Source organism: Alternaria burnsii (assembly GCF_013036055.1).
Source record: "Alternaria burnsii strain CBS107.38 chromosome Unknown 726, whole genome shotgun sequence".
Taxonomy (NCBI): domain Eukaryota; kingdom Fungi; phylum Ascomycota; class Dothideomycetes; order Pleosporales; family Pleosporaceae; genus Alternaria; species Alternaria burnsii.
Genome location: NW_024066126.1, coordinates 230,540 through 246,088, shown reverse-complemented (window position 1 = coordinate 246,088; position 15,549 = coordinate 230,540). Strand labels below are relative to the sequence as shown.

Sequence of the window (15,549 nt, the reverse complement as noted above, 5' to 3'; positions counted from 1 at the left end):
TGTAGGTCGTCAAGAAAGTTGATGCGGCTCGGCGGCGATTTCGCGCTAGGCTGCCCCCGCGGGCTGCAGCCACTCACGGCTCGCCAGACTCCGAGACGACATCTTATCTCACTCGAGCCACCGACGCCCAAGTCCTCAAGCACATTGCGTACTCTTCCAGTCGTGCTAGACTACAACCTCCACTCTGCCACACGCCACTATGAGTTCCACACGTATATACCATAACATCTCGCGCACGCCCATCACGTCCACAATCCTCCTTATCTTTGCCAACTACGAACTATGGCGGATCCACAGGGGCACCCACCCCTACTGGAGTCCTAAATTTGAACAGGCAGGCTTGACTGCACCGCGCAACGAGGCCAATTCAAGCACTCCCGATAATCGTGCTCCGGCGACTCGGGCGGAAGCTGGACGAGAGTTGCGCGGAGTCTCGATTCAGTTCATGAATCTAAATGGCGTTCCCATACCTTTTCTCGGACCCAAGTCGATGGACTGAGGACTGCATCGAGCATCGATACAAGCGATAACAGGGTCTTGTGAAGGATTACCAGATGTCAGTGGGCTTAAGAGGCGGTGTGCATGGAGTACTGGCGTTGGATGTTGCAGCGTTCGAGCGAGAATGTTCTTTCAAGAAGTGACTCCCAGAAATACGACCCAGAAGACGACTTTTTTCGCGGAGTAGGCTGCAAGAGCTGGAGTTGTCCACATAGGCTGCTACGATGCCGTTGATATGCAGCCACAAGATCAACGTTCCAGAGCCTGGCTGACCCACAGTCAACTCTACAACCCAACCAACATTTGAGAGCATGTCCAAATCCCTGTCCACTACATCGAGGCCAAACAAGAGTGAGGACAGAAATTCCTCCGCTCGCTGTTCCCATGTTATCGGAGGATGCTGGCCCTGGAATGTGGTCCGAGCACTGCGATGTTGAATTCAGAGCGCCGAATCGCGTCAGATTGCATCATCTCGCTAGCGTCGATCTTACTCCGGCTCCAACATACCACCTGCTACAACTACTGCCAATACGATCAGAGGCATGCTGTTAGGATCACGGATCATAGCAAGGATGAGAAAACAGGCCGAACGCAGAGAAATACGGCCATGTCGTACCGCTCGAATACACTCTGTACATCTACTTCGCAACTCTTAGCCTGCAGCGCGAGCAGTATATCTCTTGAATACCCTGATCGTGTGTCGTTGCATCTCGATGTTAGTGTCCCGCGGCTTAGTGTCAGGGTGATCGGCTCAATTGTGTGCGATGGCGCAATCGTCCCGATGCGGCAAGTAGTCACTGACGGTGATATGAATCGCACGTATACTGCTCGAATGTATCACATATAAGGGCCGTCTCTGCTCTCTGGCTGTCTAACTGTCATATACCAGTCCTATAGACCTCGCCCAAGCAGATCCTCTCTTCATAGACCGAGTTCAGCTCCTTGCAAGCATCTATCCTTTCTCCCGTTGTCTTGCCATACCTGCCTCTTGCATACAGGTCACGTCTCTTCAATACCCATACCTTACCGCGATAGACTGCAAAGTACTTGTGTCCCATACGATCTCTTCCCTAAACCCCGGTAACAATCATGGCGCCCGGACTCGTGGAACCCCAGTACCAGCCCACCGCCACATCCACATCCCTCTCCACATCAAAGTCTAGCAACGCCCACAGCTACGTTCCTGGCCGCACAACTGTCAAGAAGCATGCTGTTCCTTACAAATACGAAGATCTTCGGCCACACTTCCCCACCATCACATGGCCAGCCTACACGGAGATCCCCTACGCCGACAAAGGCCAACTAGGCGATCCAAACTTCAAGAACCTCCTCGCAACCGCCACAGATGTCTTCGACTACAACCCAAAGATCGGCACCGAGGTGCACGGTGTTGATCTAGCAAATCTCACAGATGCTCAGAAGAACGACCTTGCCCGACTGATTGCTACGCGTGGTGTGGTGTTCTTCCGGAATCAGAAGAACTTCAGCATCGACGAGCAAAGGGAGCTTGGCAAGTACTTTGGTGAGCTCCATAAGCATGCTACAACTGGTGTACCGAAGCGCGAGGGTTTGGAAGACGTCCATGTGATCTACACCGGCGAGGACAGCCCAGACCTGAGGGCGTTGTTCACACCGTCGTTCCTCTGGCACTCCGATGTAAGAATTCAGAACGTTGCGAGTGATTCGAGCTCGCTAACACAGCTAGGTGACATACGAACTGCAGCCACCTTCCTACACCTCCCTCAAAGTCCTCACTGGCCCACCTCGTGGCGGCGGTGGAGACACTCTCTGGTCTTCGCAATACGCAGCTTACGATATGCTATCGCCACACATGCAAAAGTACCTCGAGGGCCTCACTGCCCTACACTCGGCTGAGCTCCAAGCCCAGGGCTCACGCGATCTGGGACGAACTGTACGCCGCGACCCTGTCACCACCGAACACCCACTCATCCGAACAAACCCCGTCACGGGCTGGAAGAGTATCTTCTTCAACCCAGGCTTCGTAACAAAGATAGTTGGTGTACCAAAGACGGAGTCGGATCACATCATCAGTTTCTTGACCGAGATTGTCGCAACCAGCCCAGAGGTTCATGCTAGGTTCCAGTGGAACGAGGGTGATGTAGCGTTCTGGGATAACAGGGTCACAGTATGTTGAATCCTTCTTGTTGACTGACATGTGCTAAGACGCAGCAGAACCACTCCGCTACTTATGGCTTCGCACCTCACCGCCGACACGCAGTCCGCGTAACCGTCCGTGCTGAACGACCGTATCTCGACCCAAAGAGCAAGTCGCAAGAAGAAGAGCTGAGCGAGAAGTACGGAGTCCCGAGGGCGAACAAGGATGGAAGCGGTGTTGTCAACTACAATGACTGAGCATTTGACCTCCTGTGAAAACGCGGGCTGATGTTTTGACTTTATGTATGAGCGTTCTTAGCGAGCATGATGATATAAGCGTAGAAATAAACCAGATTCGACTTTAACGTGCCGACAAGGGTGATTGGGACACATACAGATGTTCTATCAAGAACCAACACTCATCTAATTTCCGCAAACGAACGAGGCCGTCGTTAGTCTAGAATCGTCAACTACACAGGTAACATTGGTTCAACAAGACAATACATAGGTGGCCGCCAATCCTGCCAAACGTAGCCAACAACAATCCCCGCTACCAACGCCAAACCCAACATATACACCGATATGGTTTTGATTGTCCCTACGAAGGCCACTTGGGCAACGAAGATTTTCCTTGATCGAGAAAGCGCCCTTTAGGTCGCCGCCCTCTTGCAATGCATGTCCCAAGTAGAGTCAAAATTGCGAGAACGAAGAAGACAATTTTCAGCACACGCCAGACCTTGGCTGACGTCGAAAGGGGTGCACTTGACCAACAGTCAGACTAGTGTGCCAAGAGCGATAGATGAAATCAAGGTGTCAGATTGAAGTAGGACTGAAGTGAGACTGAGCGCTTATTACTGCTCCTTTTCGTACCCTGCTGGCTTCTCCATGCCTTGCATTTCGTAGAAGCGGGATGTGCCTGTGACTTTGTAAGCATAGATCATGATCTTTATAAGAGGTGGACATACAGCTGTATCCGTTCCAGTCAAAGTTGTCCTTGGGGTTGCAAGAGCACTTGTGGTCGAGGCGGTATTGCTCACCGGTCGGGCAATGCGTGAAGGGGACGTGGTAGTAGGCAATGTCGTTGAAGAAGTGGATCTCGTCCTTTTGGAGTAGCAGACCTGCGGCAATGGAGTGTACGGGGGCATCGCCCCATCGCTCGTAGAAGAAACCGCCTGCGTGGTCAAGAGAGGTGAAGAAGTCAATGTATGCGTCGGAACGGAGCCAGTTGAGGTTGCCAATCTCGAAGTTGGACCAGAAATGGCAGTGGTTGTAGGTCTCGCCGCCGTCGTCACTGAGGAACTTCATGGCGTTGTCCTTGACGATGTGCTGGGGGTAGTGCTTGGTGAAGTTTTTGGTGGCATCCCAGAGGGTGGGGATGGTCTCGACGTATTCGTAGAGACTGAGGGTGAAGCTGTACTTCTTCTTGTTCTCGGCCATGAACTTGAAGGTGTCGTAGTTGATGTCGCAGTAGAGCTTGACGCTGGGCTCGACACGCCAGTACCACTCGTAGTCGAGCATCAAGGGGTGGCGGAAGAAGAAGCCAGACTCGTAGCGGCACATGTGCCTGTAGCTGACGGAGTCGCCGTAGATGATCTTCTTCTCCTTCATGGTCTCGCGAACCTTGGCGGCCTTGTCCTGGTCAATCCACTCGGGGAAGGACCAGTGCTCTGTGGGAATCTTGCCGTACTTGGTGGTGCCGGACACAAGCGCAGTGGTGACCTTCTTGAACTCGTCGCTGAAGTCGTCGTCGTTGAGGAAGACCCAGTCGTAGTTGAACTTGCGGTTGAAGCGGTCCTCGACTTGGCGGATGGACTCGGCAATCTCCCAGACGTCCGAGTTACGGGCGAGGGTGACAAAAGTTGCGTTCATGCGGTCGCCGGGGATGGTGGCGGGCGGGAGCTTCTGCTGGTTGGGCGTGGTAGGAGACGTGACCTGCTGGACGTCATCGCTGGCGACGGGAGCATTGCCCTGGGGAGTCGCGGGCGACTTTGTGTCCTGATAGACTGGCCAGCTTGCAGAAGGCACAGACGAGGAGGAGCCGATGAAGTAGAGGAGGACGAGGGCCTGCAGAGAGTCAATGGCTGCGTGGGTAGTCATTACACGTTGACAGTACGTACCACTACCGCAAAGACGATGTAGCGGATGTACCGCTGGCTGCCGGCCATGGCGTTCCGGCCCTGAGGCTGCTGCTCAGACGGGTGCTTGTGTTTAGCGGGGTTGGGGCCCTCCACTTTGCCTGCTCAATGCGACAGTGCAAGTGTGGGGGAGGCGTAGGCGTGGGCGTGGGTGAAGGCGTGAAGCGTAGCCCAGATGGCGGTGCCGGACACTCGGCGCGTGTCTTGCCCGGAAACGGTTTATAGGCAAACGAACGGATCTGAGACGCGGGGCATGCGCATCAGCAGGTGAGATGGAGGACGCAGGCGAGGTGAAGGCGGGCGGTGGGGAGAAGAAACCACAGGTGGAACAAAGTAAAAGGAGTGGTCGTGTCGGGGCGCCGTGGTAAAGTGGTCAAGTGTGGCTGATTCGCCCAGAAGCCAGTTCGCAGGGTTACGAGGGCTTCTTGCTTTCTTTGGGCAAGGGCGGGACTTGCCGCCAATTGGGACGGAGACGCGAACACAGCCAACCTGGGTCGCAGCACCACCTCGCCCACCCACCACGACCACCGTCCCAGTCTCTGTACGCTGCGACCGCTTTCGGACCCTGCAGTGTCCACATCGACCGCCGCTCGTTCGTGGTTGCGCCGATGCGACCGCCGCCCAGCCAATCTGCCTCTGCCCCAGCCAAACGTCACCACTTTCGCGTGTCAAATATCACCTCGCCCCAGGCATAACAACACCAGCCAGAGCATCCACCCGACCGGGCACCGCCCGCCATGTCTTTCTTCGGCTTCGACACCAACCTGCCGAGGGACCGCGGCCACGCCTCCAATGCCCCCGGGTTCGGCCAGCACGACGCCTTCGCTGCCCTGGGTGGAGGGGCAGCCGATGACGATGTGTAGGTCGCGTCCAATATAGCCCACAGCTCCCGCTTACCCCCAACACAGCATCGACTTCGAGGAGACGTACGACGGCCTGGGCGACCAGCTAGACGACGATGCCGATGACCTCAACGACGACACCTTTGGCGGCGGCCCGGCCACGCAGCAGTCCGTTGGGAAACACTTCGACTTTGCGGGCCAGACCTCCATGGTGTCAAGCACCCTGCACGAGGAGCAGATGCTGTACCAGGCTCGTCAGAAGTACCCCCAGCAGCAGCAATACCAGCAACAGCAGAGACCGCCCGTCCCACAGGCGTCAAAGCCCAACCGGACTGGCTATGAGAGCTACAAGGATCCCGAGTACATCCCCCAGCTGGAGGCGCGCGCCGATATCTGGGGCCTCAAGCCGAAGCAGCCAGCTGCGCAGAGACAGCCGTCACCCCAGCCTCCCGCCGCTTCGCAGCAGCCCGCGCCCACGAGGAAGGCTATGAGCATGGAGGAGGTCGAGGCCATGATGCGTGCCCAATCTATAAGCACCCCTCCAGTTCAGCAGGCGCCTCCTCCGGGCTTCCCAGGATATGCGCAGCAACAGCAGTACCCACAGCAGCACTTCCCGCAACAGCAGCCCCAGTATCCCGGTATGCCCGCTGGAGGTATGCCAGGACAGTTTGCGCCGCAGATTCTGCAAAGGCCTCAGCAGCAACAGCAGCCGGCCAGACAACAACAGCAGCAGCAGGCTCGTGCGGAGCTCCCTGATCAACCCGTTCGGTCGCAGCCGCCCCAGCAGCCTACCATCCTGCAGCGACAAAGGCCTCAGTCCAACGAACCCAACGCCCAGCAGCAGCGCCAGGCGCCATCTCAGGCACAGGCTCAGGGTCCGCCCACCCAGCCTCGACAGATCTTGCAGAACCCGAATCGTCTGTCCGGCCAAGGCCAGCCGATGGTTCAGAATCCTCAACAGGGTCCTCAAGCCGGTCGCGGGGTTCCTGCGGGACACAACCGGGGTCCATCGTTCCCCGGAATGGTCATCACCCACCCCGAGCAACTGCTGCAGCTATCCGAGGCCGAGCGTGCAGCCTTCCTAGAAGAAGATGCCAAGCGGGCCAAACGGAACCACAAGATTGCTCTGCTAGCAAAGGACAACGGCCTCATGACGCCACAGGACAAGAACTTCATCACTCGGATCCAGCTGCAGCAGTTGATGACTGCGACTGGCAACTTGGAAGAGAGAGGGCCTGAGGCAGCTATTGCTGAGGATTTTTACTACCAGGTCTTTACCCAAATCCGGGGTGCTCCACGTCAAAACCCGCAGCAGCCGGCAAGCCAATTTGCTCAGACATATCTGTTCCAGACCAACAACAGGTTTGGCGCCCGCAGACAAGGCCGAGGAGGCGACAACCACATGCAGCGCATGGAGCAGCAGATCCAGCGAGCAGTCGAGGCCGCCAAAGCAAGACCAAAAGCTAGACAGCTCGTTGTGGAAGGCAGCCTAGGAAAGATTGCCTTTAGCAACTCCAAGACCCCGCGACCACTGCTCAACCTCAAGCGAACGGAAAACAACGACAAGCTGCCAAAGAACCACAAGTCTTCCATCGCGGATCGCAAGGAGGCCCTCCGCAACATCGAGGCTGTGTACAAGACACTCATGCAAATGGAAGACCACGAGCGCGCAATGCCGCCTCCGATCCAAGAAGGTAGCCCCCCTGAAGCCATCCAGGCGCACATGGAGTGGCGATCGAAGATCGAGGCTCTCCACCAGCAACTCTGGCTAAACACTAAGATCATGGAGCCCATCAACCCGAGGTATGTTTGGCACCCCACGAGCCCTTTTCTCGCTAACAATAACTAGCACACCGCATCCCTTCATCTCCATCCTTTCGCATGCCAAGGGAAAGAAGGTGATTCCGCGCCTGTTCCGACACATCAACGAGCAGGAGCGCATCACCGTTGTCACCATGATTGTCGTCCATCTAGATGCCCTCTCTGTGGTTGGCCATGCCATCGCTACGCCTGAAGAGCCTTTGAGCGCAGCCATCCGAGAAGAGGTTGACCTTTTCTCTCAAACCGTCATGTCGCCCATCCACGCACACATCTCCGAGGCGCCATTGAACATTGTTATCGGGCTTCTTGGCCTTGTCTTGGACCGCACCAACCTCCATGTTGTGGCTCGCAGCAGAATCGGTCTTACGCTCCTTACGTTCCTCATATCCCGTGCGGAGCTTCTTAAGCAGTCGGCTCCAGAGATGGTGACCGATTGGCAACAGTGGACGGGGCTTTACAACCGTCTGTTCGACGTCATTGAGCCCGTTCTTCCTTACCTGTTCCCGGGAAGCATCAACGACACCGACGACATGTACATCTGGCAGTTCCTGGCTGCAATGGGTGTGGGCGCCAGTCCCGAGCAGCAACAGCGTTTGGTGCTGGGCGTCAAGGACCGCGTCATGGAGACGGTCTCTGTTAGCAAGGCCCTACCTGCTGACATGGCAAGCGCACGCACAGCAAACGTGAACCTCTTCATGAGGGCTATCGGTCTGGATGTTGAGCTGCTTGGATGAAACCCCCTGAGGATCAACATTTAGCCATGCAATGCTATCGGGACGCCACGCATCGCGTTCTGCGGTAGGCCGATGTTCGGAGTACAAAGTCCATGCCAAGGGGTTGGACGCCGATGGACTCGGACATGCAGCACCAGTCTTGCGTGTAGTCGTCGCCTAGTTGCGATGTGTCCGTTGCATAGTCGGAGCAGAGCGGAGGACCAGAGAGCTGGCAGCGTAGGAGTTATCCCAGAGTAGACGGCTCTGGCAGTTAGGCTCAGGTGATGGATGGGCCTCTGGTGGCGCGTCGACGATATAGCAAGGACATCACTTTATGATAGAACAAAAGCGCCCCATTCAATATTCGAATATACGCATTGATTTCATGCAGCGATTCCGCCTGTCAGTGTCAACATGTTCGTGCCCTCCCGGGAGTAGCCCGTGCACTCGCGGTTCTCTCTCGACGCCACTCGCTTGAGCAGAGGAAGAGAACGCGGCTGCTTTTTCCAACTAACGCCTGGCCACGCGGACTCTCTTTATGCTTTGCACCGTCCCCTTTTTGTGACTGTACCGAAATACAGAGTGGAGAAGCCCAGTCGTCCACGCAGCCTGAGGTTGGCTATTCGTCCCTGGACGCGACGGCTTGCAGATGAGGAAATTGTCGTACCAGTCTGACAAACACCTTGCTGTGAGATTCGAAACACGAACTTCGCATCGACGGATGCCCAGCCTGTTTGCCTGCCGAGACAAGTGGCGCCAAACTGCGATGAAGCATGTTTGCCGTCATGGAGCATGTTTTGGAAGAGCCACATCGGGTTGGTTGGTTCTGGAGAGAGCGCTCATCCGACGCCGCAACATGACAGTTAAGCTTCGCCCCGGTTGCTTGTCTGACATTTCGGATACGCGAGCGAGATGGAGAGGTTTATCCGCCGGCTGCTTCTTCTCAAGTTGCGGGCTGGCGGGCCCTTTGTTTCATCCTTGCGACGATGCCCAGTTAGCTTGTCTGGTCTTGGCATTGCGAAACACTACTCCCGCGGCTTCGTCAGCTCATCCGTTCATGCTCGCTGACGGCATAACCGCGCGTCATCAACTTCAGGCGGCTCGGCAGAAAGAGGCATACGCTCCCAATGCAGCAGACCGTCAACGACTGAAATGAGGTGGCTGACAGAAACAACTCTCTAGTACCACCACCGCACGCAAGCCATGTCTGCCGTAAGGGAGCCTCTTGTGCGACTCCGACGTTGGCTGGTACCACGGTACTGAAACGTACCTGCAGTCGATGCCACGCCTGCTGCTAGCTCTCTCCACATTTCTTCGACGGTGTCAAGCTGGACGCGTAACAACCCCATCCCCTTATCGATACCTCTCCGATGAGGCTCGAAATGCGTCTCGGCCAATCATAGCACGCCCACTAGACCCATAGTCCCCGTTTTGCACGTTTAGTAGCCACCCAGACTGGCTTCTAGATTTTTGTGCCTGAAAACCTGACAGGAGCTAGGCTTGATGTTCCCCATGGATCATCGTCAATGCAGCACGCGTAGCGTTTTGTCTGCTGCCGCGTGGATCTCAGCTTGGCCGTGAGTGTCGAGTTAGCGCTCCCAGATCTTTCATTATGCGTCGGTATCGGTTCGGATTGCAGGCTCTGGTTTCATCCTCCTCAAGTTTCACACTCTCTACATCGTTGGTCGCGTAGACGTTCCTTCTTTAAAAGCACTCTCCTCGCACACTCCTTGAGAACCGTGGACTACCATCAGGCCGAGCCTTCTGTTCTGTTTCTTTCGAGGAAGTCGTTTCGTTTCGTACTTTTCTTTCTTTAACCATTCCCTTCTTTCCAAACGACAGGTTCTTCCAGTCCGGCTGCCGGTCAGCATTAGCTCAACATGTTCTCCCTACGATTCCTCTTTTTCGTCACTCTTTTGGCGGCCGTTGTGCTAGCCGTTCCCGCCCCTGCACGCAAGAGGGGTCTCCAGAAACGGTCATTCAAAGTTCCTAGGCAAATCAACAGGGCTCATCCTACCGGACCCAATGGCGCTGCTGCCATGAGGAAGGTGTTCAGGAAGTACAACTTCAAGGTCAAGGAAGACTTTATGGTCAAGGAGGGATTCATTTCCTTCACCAAGCAGAGCCAGAACGTGACCGCGGCCGCTGCTGCTGCTACTGGCGGCAACACCACCGGTACTGTTGCGGCTAACCCCGAGGAAAACGCCGCTCTGTTCTTGTCGCCCGTCGATGTTGGTGGTCAGACCCTGAACTTGGACTTCGACTCTGGCTCTTCCGATCTGTAAGCTCACACCTACCATGCGTTCATGCAGTGCAGTTTACTGACTCTTGCCTAGCTGGATGTTCAGTACCGAGCTCGACCCGCAGCTGATTGGTCAGCACACTGCTTTTGACGCGTCCAAGTCTACCACTTTCAAGGCGACAGCCGGTTCTCAGTGGAAGATCAGCTACGGTGATGGTTCTGGCGCTGCTGGTGTTGTTGGCACTGACACTGTCACCATTGGAGGTGTCAAGGTCGAGGGCCAGACTGTTGAGCTTGCAAACCAGGTGTCTCAGTCTTTCGTCCAGGATACCAACACTGACGGTCTTGTTGGTCTTGCGTTCTCCAGCCTCAACACTGGTGAGTTTTCTACATGCCGCACATATCGAGTTGCGCTAATAATGACTAGTCAATGATGGTACCAAGAAGACTCCCGCAAAGACCTTCTTCGACAACGTCATGCCTAACCTAGACATGCCTGTCTTCACTGCCGATCTCGACCCAGACGGCACCGGTGTGTACGAGTTCGGCAAGATTGACGCCACCAAGTTCGAAGGCGAGATGGCATGGATCCCCGTCAAGGCCGACACTGGCTTCTGGCAGTTTGGCTCTACCAAGTTCGCTGTCGGTGACCAGCTGTTCGAGAACCCTCAAGGCTCCGACGCCATTGCCGATACCGGTACATCTCTCCTCCTTGTTGACCAGCAGGTCGCTGAGGCATACTACTCGCAAGTCCAGGGTGCTCAGCTCAACGCTCAGGTCGGCGGTTTCATCTACCCCTGCGGCGCCACTCTCCCTGACATGAGCGTCGCCATCGGTGACTCCTACATGGCCAAGATCCCCGGCAGCCAGATCACCTTTGCCACTGTTGACGCAGCAAACACGACCTGCTTCGGTGGTGTACAGGGTAACCAGGGTGCAGGTCTGCAGATCTACGGCGACACCATGTTCAAGGCGCAGCTCGTCGCTTTCAACGGTGGTAACCAGTCCCTTGGTTTTGGCCAGAAGCCAGTCCCCAAGTAAGCGCATATCCTTGGCAGAAGGAAGTACAGTTTGCTCGCATGTACATAGTTCGATATCCTTTGCACATTCACTTGAAAATATATGGGACAACCCAAAGCATAGCATGGCACAGCGTGGCCACAAGATAATGAATGAAGACATCAATACATCATATGAAGCCTTTGCATGTGACTCGTGGTCAGAACAACGTGCAGGCGCTAGCGTGTGGGTGAGGAAGGTGCAACTCTTGCATTTGACTCGCGTTCTGCGCTGGTCTCATTATCAAAGAATAATATTGATATTGTTGCCCATGCGGCAATCCCAGTATAGCTACAATGCAAGAGCAAGAGTTGAGCATCCTCGAATGGGCGCGAAGGCAAGGCGCTTGTATAGACTACGAGACCGAGCTGCTGCACATTGGCAGACTCCAGGTGCCAGCAAGCGATGATTTCTATCAGCATCTTCACGATCCCTCCGACGCCACCATTACTACTGCCCTCAGCACGCTTATCAAGGAAAGGCTCACATTGGACAAGGAAGCTGCATCGCTCCTAAAGGCAGTGCATTCACTCCAGGAAGTTGATGCAACCGGATTGTCGGCCATCACCAGCCGAACGTCGATACGCGATGTGAAACAAGAGCTGCCCGTGTTGCAGTCAGACCATGAGCTCGACTTGCTGAACTTTGGCAGTGTAGCTGTGCCAGACTTCAAGAACTTGCAAATACCCTCCGAGATCACGGTAGAGCAGAACGACGAGGGCTTCACATGGCCAACCAAGTACTTCTCCTATCCTGCCCAGTGCGATGCGCAAGTCAAAGCCGAAAAACTCGCCGTCACGAAGGAGGTATTGGAATATCTGCAAGAAGCTACCAGAGACGCATATGTACCGGAAGATGGCGAAAAGATCGAAGCCGAAAGTACCATACGGAAACAGGTAGGCAGAATCCTTGGAGATGTCCGTCTGCTGAACCATGTAGAAACCAACCATCCGGCCTGTCACGCCACCGTTGCTCCCTCTCTCTCCGCCAATGATGCCTTATATTCCATCCTCACCTGCAAATCGTTTACCTCTGGCTTCGGACAGTAGTGGCTCGGTCACCGCTGAGGCGCAGGCTTTGCACGACCAAATCATGGCGGCGGATTCCCTGCTTCCCGAGGGCTCAGACGGCAGCGACTCAATGCTACTCGATATTTCCCATACGGCTGCTCTCAGTCCTCTCGAAGTATCCACCTTACCCATACTTAAACGCCGAGCCGAAGATCTCAAAGTAGAAGGCCCACTTACTCCACCGCTGTTTTCCACTTCGCCGACGAAGAAGCTAAAGTCAGTGTCTTTTGCAGACACTCTACATGAGTATAGCTCGTACGTGCCATGGGGTCAAGACGTGATGACTGGCGAGGGAAAGTCCAGCGTTGAGTCCGACCAGTTCTTGAAAGAAATCGAAGACCTGGCTGAGGAAGCGAGGAAGAATGTTGAAAGTGAGAAGTTATCAGGCGCCGACACGATTGTAAGAGTGGATGTACCTGACGCTGACTTCTCACTACCCGTTGCACCATGGGACGAGTATAGTCAGCGTAGTGGCAAACATGGACCTGATGATACTGAACTTCAAGCACAAATGAGGTTCATGCTACGGATCAAGCATGAGGACTTGAAATCGGCATCTTCGTGGCATGGACTTTCGGTCCCGGAGCGAGAGCTGAAATGGGGCTTTCTCAATACCAATGTATTCGCTCCAAGCCTCGAACAAAAACTACATGGGGAATCAGAAATGACCAAGATCATCGCTGAGGTGGAAAACGGCAATATTGCGACCAGCTCCACTCAGGTGTGGAAGCGCGAAGGACTTCGGATCCTTGACGAAGACGAGGACGAGGAAGAGCTAGACCTGAATGGAGACGAGGAGCGACAGAACATGGAAGCTTTGATCCGCAAGCGAAAGTTGGAAATGGAGGAAGAGATGGAGGAAAAGCACCGCAATCGGACGTCCTCACAGCAGGCTGTACGCCCACAAATCCAGCCGCCCGGGGGCTTGCAGCAGAGCCACCAGTTCGGAGGACGAGGGGCAGCACAGAACTCAAGGACCCGATCGAAGCAGATGGACCACGCCTCCAAGGGACTACAAGGGTCCATGGATGCGAGCGGTGATCTGATGTTTGGTGGATTTTCAGCGTCGACCGCTCTTCACAAGTTCATGAAGACGCGTGGAGAGTCTGTGGAGCTAGTGAAGATCAATAGGACAGGAGCGCCCGGTTTAAGAGATCATGCTCAGTCCAATGCGTGCAATCTACCAGTCCAATCAAGAAGATCTGCTTCGCTCAGGCCAGCAGTCCAAGGCCAGCAGGCGCATACCGTCAAGCTACTGCCGCCCACCGTTCCGAGCAATCTAGCACCTTGCTCTTTCGTAGTCTCTTCGTCCTTACTACAGCAGCGAGGAGTACTGAAATACATCGAACATCTGTACCCAAAAGCAGAAATGGTATATCGGGACTATACACTACCGCACTCCATAGCCGGCGAGGCCGAGATCATACTCTCTCCATCCACGGGCCTAATTTTTACCACTTTACAGGAGGTCAAACAAAGAGCCCTCCCTGGACAGCCAGAAAGATCACTGGTGAAGGAACGTGTGGCTACGCTTCAGTTACGGTACGAGAGATTGGTGGTTTTGGTAAGTGAGGGGCTGAGCCGTGAGATGGAAGAACTGGGCTCGAGTAGGCCAGATGACCCGCGTGATGCGGAGGCGCTCAAGAGTTTTGAGCAGTTCGCTAGCAAAGTAGAGGGCGATGTTGTCGTTCGGTATGTCCGCGGAGGGGAAACAGCTCTCGCGGGCTCCACGGTGGTGGAGATGGCAAACTACGGACTGCCCCATGGCTCAGTGGACATTGGCGACATCAAGCCTATGGCTCAGGAGACGAGCTGGGAGGTCTTTCTTCGTCGAGCGGGACTCAACCCATTCGCCGCTCAGGCAATCGTGGCGTGGCTCCAAAAACCCTTGAATGTGCCGGTGGCTCCTACTCCACCCGTCAGATCTGTGTCAGCCATTGGTCTTCCGCGTTTTATACTGATGAGCGAAGAAGACAGGGTGCGTTCGTTCCAGGCATTGATGGGTGGAAGTAGGCTTCTCATTACAGCTAGCAAGTTGCTGGACCAAGCGTGGGTCAGCGCTGCGCATGGATTCAGGATGTGAGCTGCAGAAATGTTGCTACGAATCTTTAGGCATGCGATGTTCAGACGTCACATGGAACGACCAAATTTAGAACATTAAGATTTTTTGTCATCACCAACGGGCATTTCAAAAGACATTGGACACGAGTGGACGTGGGGGGAAGCTTGGACCAAGAATGACGCAGAAGCTACTCGAAATATCGCAAAGACAGCCACACCAATAAAATCTCATGACAAGCGTTGTCATTCGGCTTGCAGCCTTACTGGCATTTCGAGTAAACTTTCGCCTATAGACGAGCGGTCTCGGACGCGTCGAACATGTCTTCAGTCGGTGTCATCATCTCAGGCCGGCCTGTCGTAACCGAGCCGTCCTCGGTGATATCGCCTACCCAGTTCGCGTTCCAGATTCCTTCGCAACCGTCATTCTCCCACATTGTCGTCTTCCTGCTCCCAGGCGTCACACTACCAGATGGCACCGCGGCCGCCGTATACGCGCAATTACCGGGCACGACCGACTTCAAGCTTCTCGGCGCGATCGCAAACGAGAAGCCCAGCGCGATATTCAAAGTGAACGCGAAAGCTGGTGGACCCGCGGGTGGTGGTCTAGGCGACAGCGATGATGCCATGGTGGACGAGGGTGTTTCAATGGACGCGTCAAACGGCAGCACCGCACCGCTAGCTCTTGGAATCGCCGTCGAGCCCGCGCAACAGGTCGCCGCAGCTTTGGCGGAGAAGAAGGCACAGGATGCCGCGGCGTCAGCAACATCGAACATGGGCCAAGGCAACGAGCTGGTGCTTAGAGGGCAGAGGAGCGTAGAGACAAAGGTGTTGGCGCAGAGGATTATCAAGAACTGCTACGACTTCTTGACGAGCTGGGGTACAGGAGATACCGTGCCGCTGAAGGCATTCCAGGCGTGGTGGACCAAGTTTGAGGGCAAGATTGAGAGGGATCCAGGGTTCCTGGAGAGGAGCGATGGAGGTTGAGATGGAGAA

The 15,549-nt window shown here is 55.1% G+C and overlaps 6 protein-coding genes across 6 annotated transcripts; 4 read left to right on the top strand and 2 right to left on the bottom strand.

Annotated features, from left to right (window-relative positions):
• Positions 1-199: 199 nt before the first annotated feature.
• Positions 200-499, top strand: GT037_010241 (uncharacterized protein; the record flags this gene model as incomplete). Its single annotated transcript, XM_038935288.1, has 1 exon — positions 200-499. One exon carries the CDS (start codon positions 200-202, stop codon positions 497-499), a length of 300 nt encoding a protein of 99 aa, XP_038782084.1.
• A 1,088-nt stretch (positions 500-1,587) lies between these two features.
• On the top strand, positions 1,588-2,871 carry GT037_010240 (uncharacterized protein; the record flags this gene model as incomplete). Its single annotated transcript, XM_038935287.1, has 3 exons — positions 1,588-2,154; positions 2,204-2,644; positions 2,692-2,871. 3 exons carry the CDS (start codon positions 1,588-1,590, stop codon positions 2,869-2,871), a joined length of 1,188 nt encoding a protein of 395 aa, XP_038782083.1.
• Positions 2,872-3,464: 593 nt separating this feature from the next.
• On the bottom strand, positions 3,465-4,778 carry GT037_010239 (glycosyltransferase family 15 protein; the record flags this gene model as incomplete). Its single annotated transcript, XM_038935286.1, has 3 exons — positions 3,465-3,529; positions 3,579-4,677; positions 4,731-4,778. The coding sequence occupies 3 exons, from the start codon at positions 4,776-4,778 to the stop codon at positions 3,465-3,467; spliced, it is 1,212 nt and encodes a 403-aa protein (XP_038782082.1).
• Positions 4,779-5,485: 707 nt separating this feature from the next.
• GT037_010238 (topoisomerase ii-associated protein pat1) lies at positions 5,486-8,145 on the top strand (the record flags this gene model as incomplete). Its single annotated transcript, XM_038935285.1, has 3 exons — positions 5,486-5,607; positions 5,657-7,393; positions 7,440-8,145. The coding sequence occupies 3 exons, from the start codon at positions 5,486-5,488 to the stop codon at positions 8,143-8,145; spliced, it is 2,565 nt and encodes an 854-aa protein (XP_038782081.1).
• A 515-nt stretch (positions 8,146-8,660) lies between these two features.
• On the bottom strand, positions 8,661-8,936 carry GT037_010237 (uncharacterized protein; the record flags this gene model as incomplete). The annotated part of the gene is made up of 1 exon (XM_038935284.1): positions 8,661-8,936. One exon carries the CDS (start codon positions 8,934-8,936, stop codon positions 8,661-8,663), a length of 276 nt encoding a protein of 91 aa, XP_038782080.1.
• A 1,068-nt stretch (positions 8,937-10,004) lies between these two features.
• GT037_010236 (uncharacterized protein) lies at positions 10,005-15,540 on the top strand (the record flags this gene model as incomplete). Its single annotated transcript, XM_038935283.1, has 6 exons — positions 10,005-10,405; positions 10,461-10,744; positions 10,794-11,403; positions 11,712-12,321; positions 12,365-14,574; positions 14,850-15,540. The coding sequence occupies 6 exons, from the start codon at positions 10,005-10,007 to the stop codon at positions 15,538-15,540; spliced, it is 4,806 nt and encodes a 1,601-aa protein (XP_038782079.1).
• Positions 15,541-15,549: the final 9 nt, after the last annotated feature.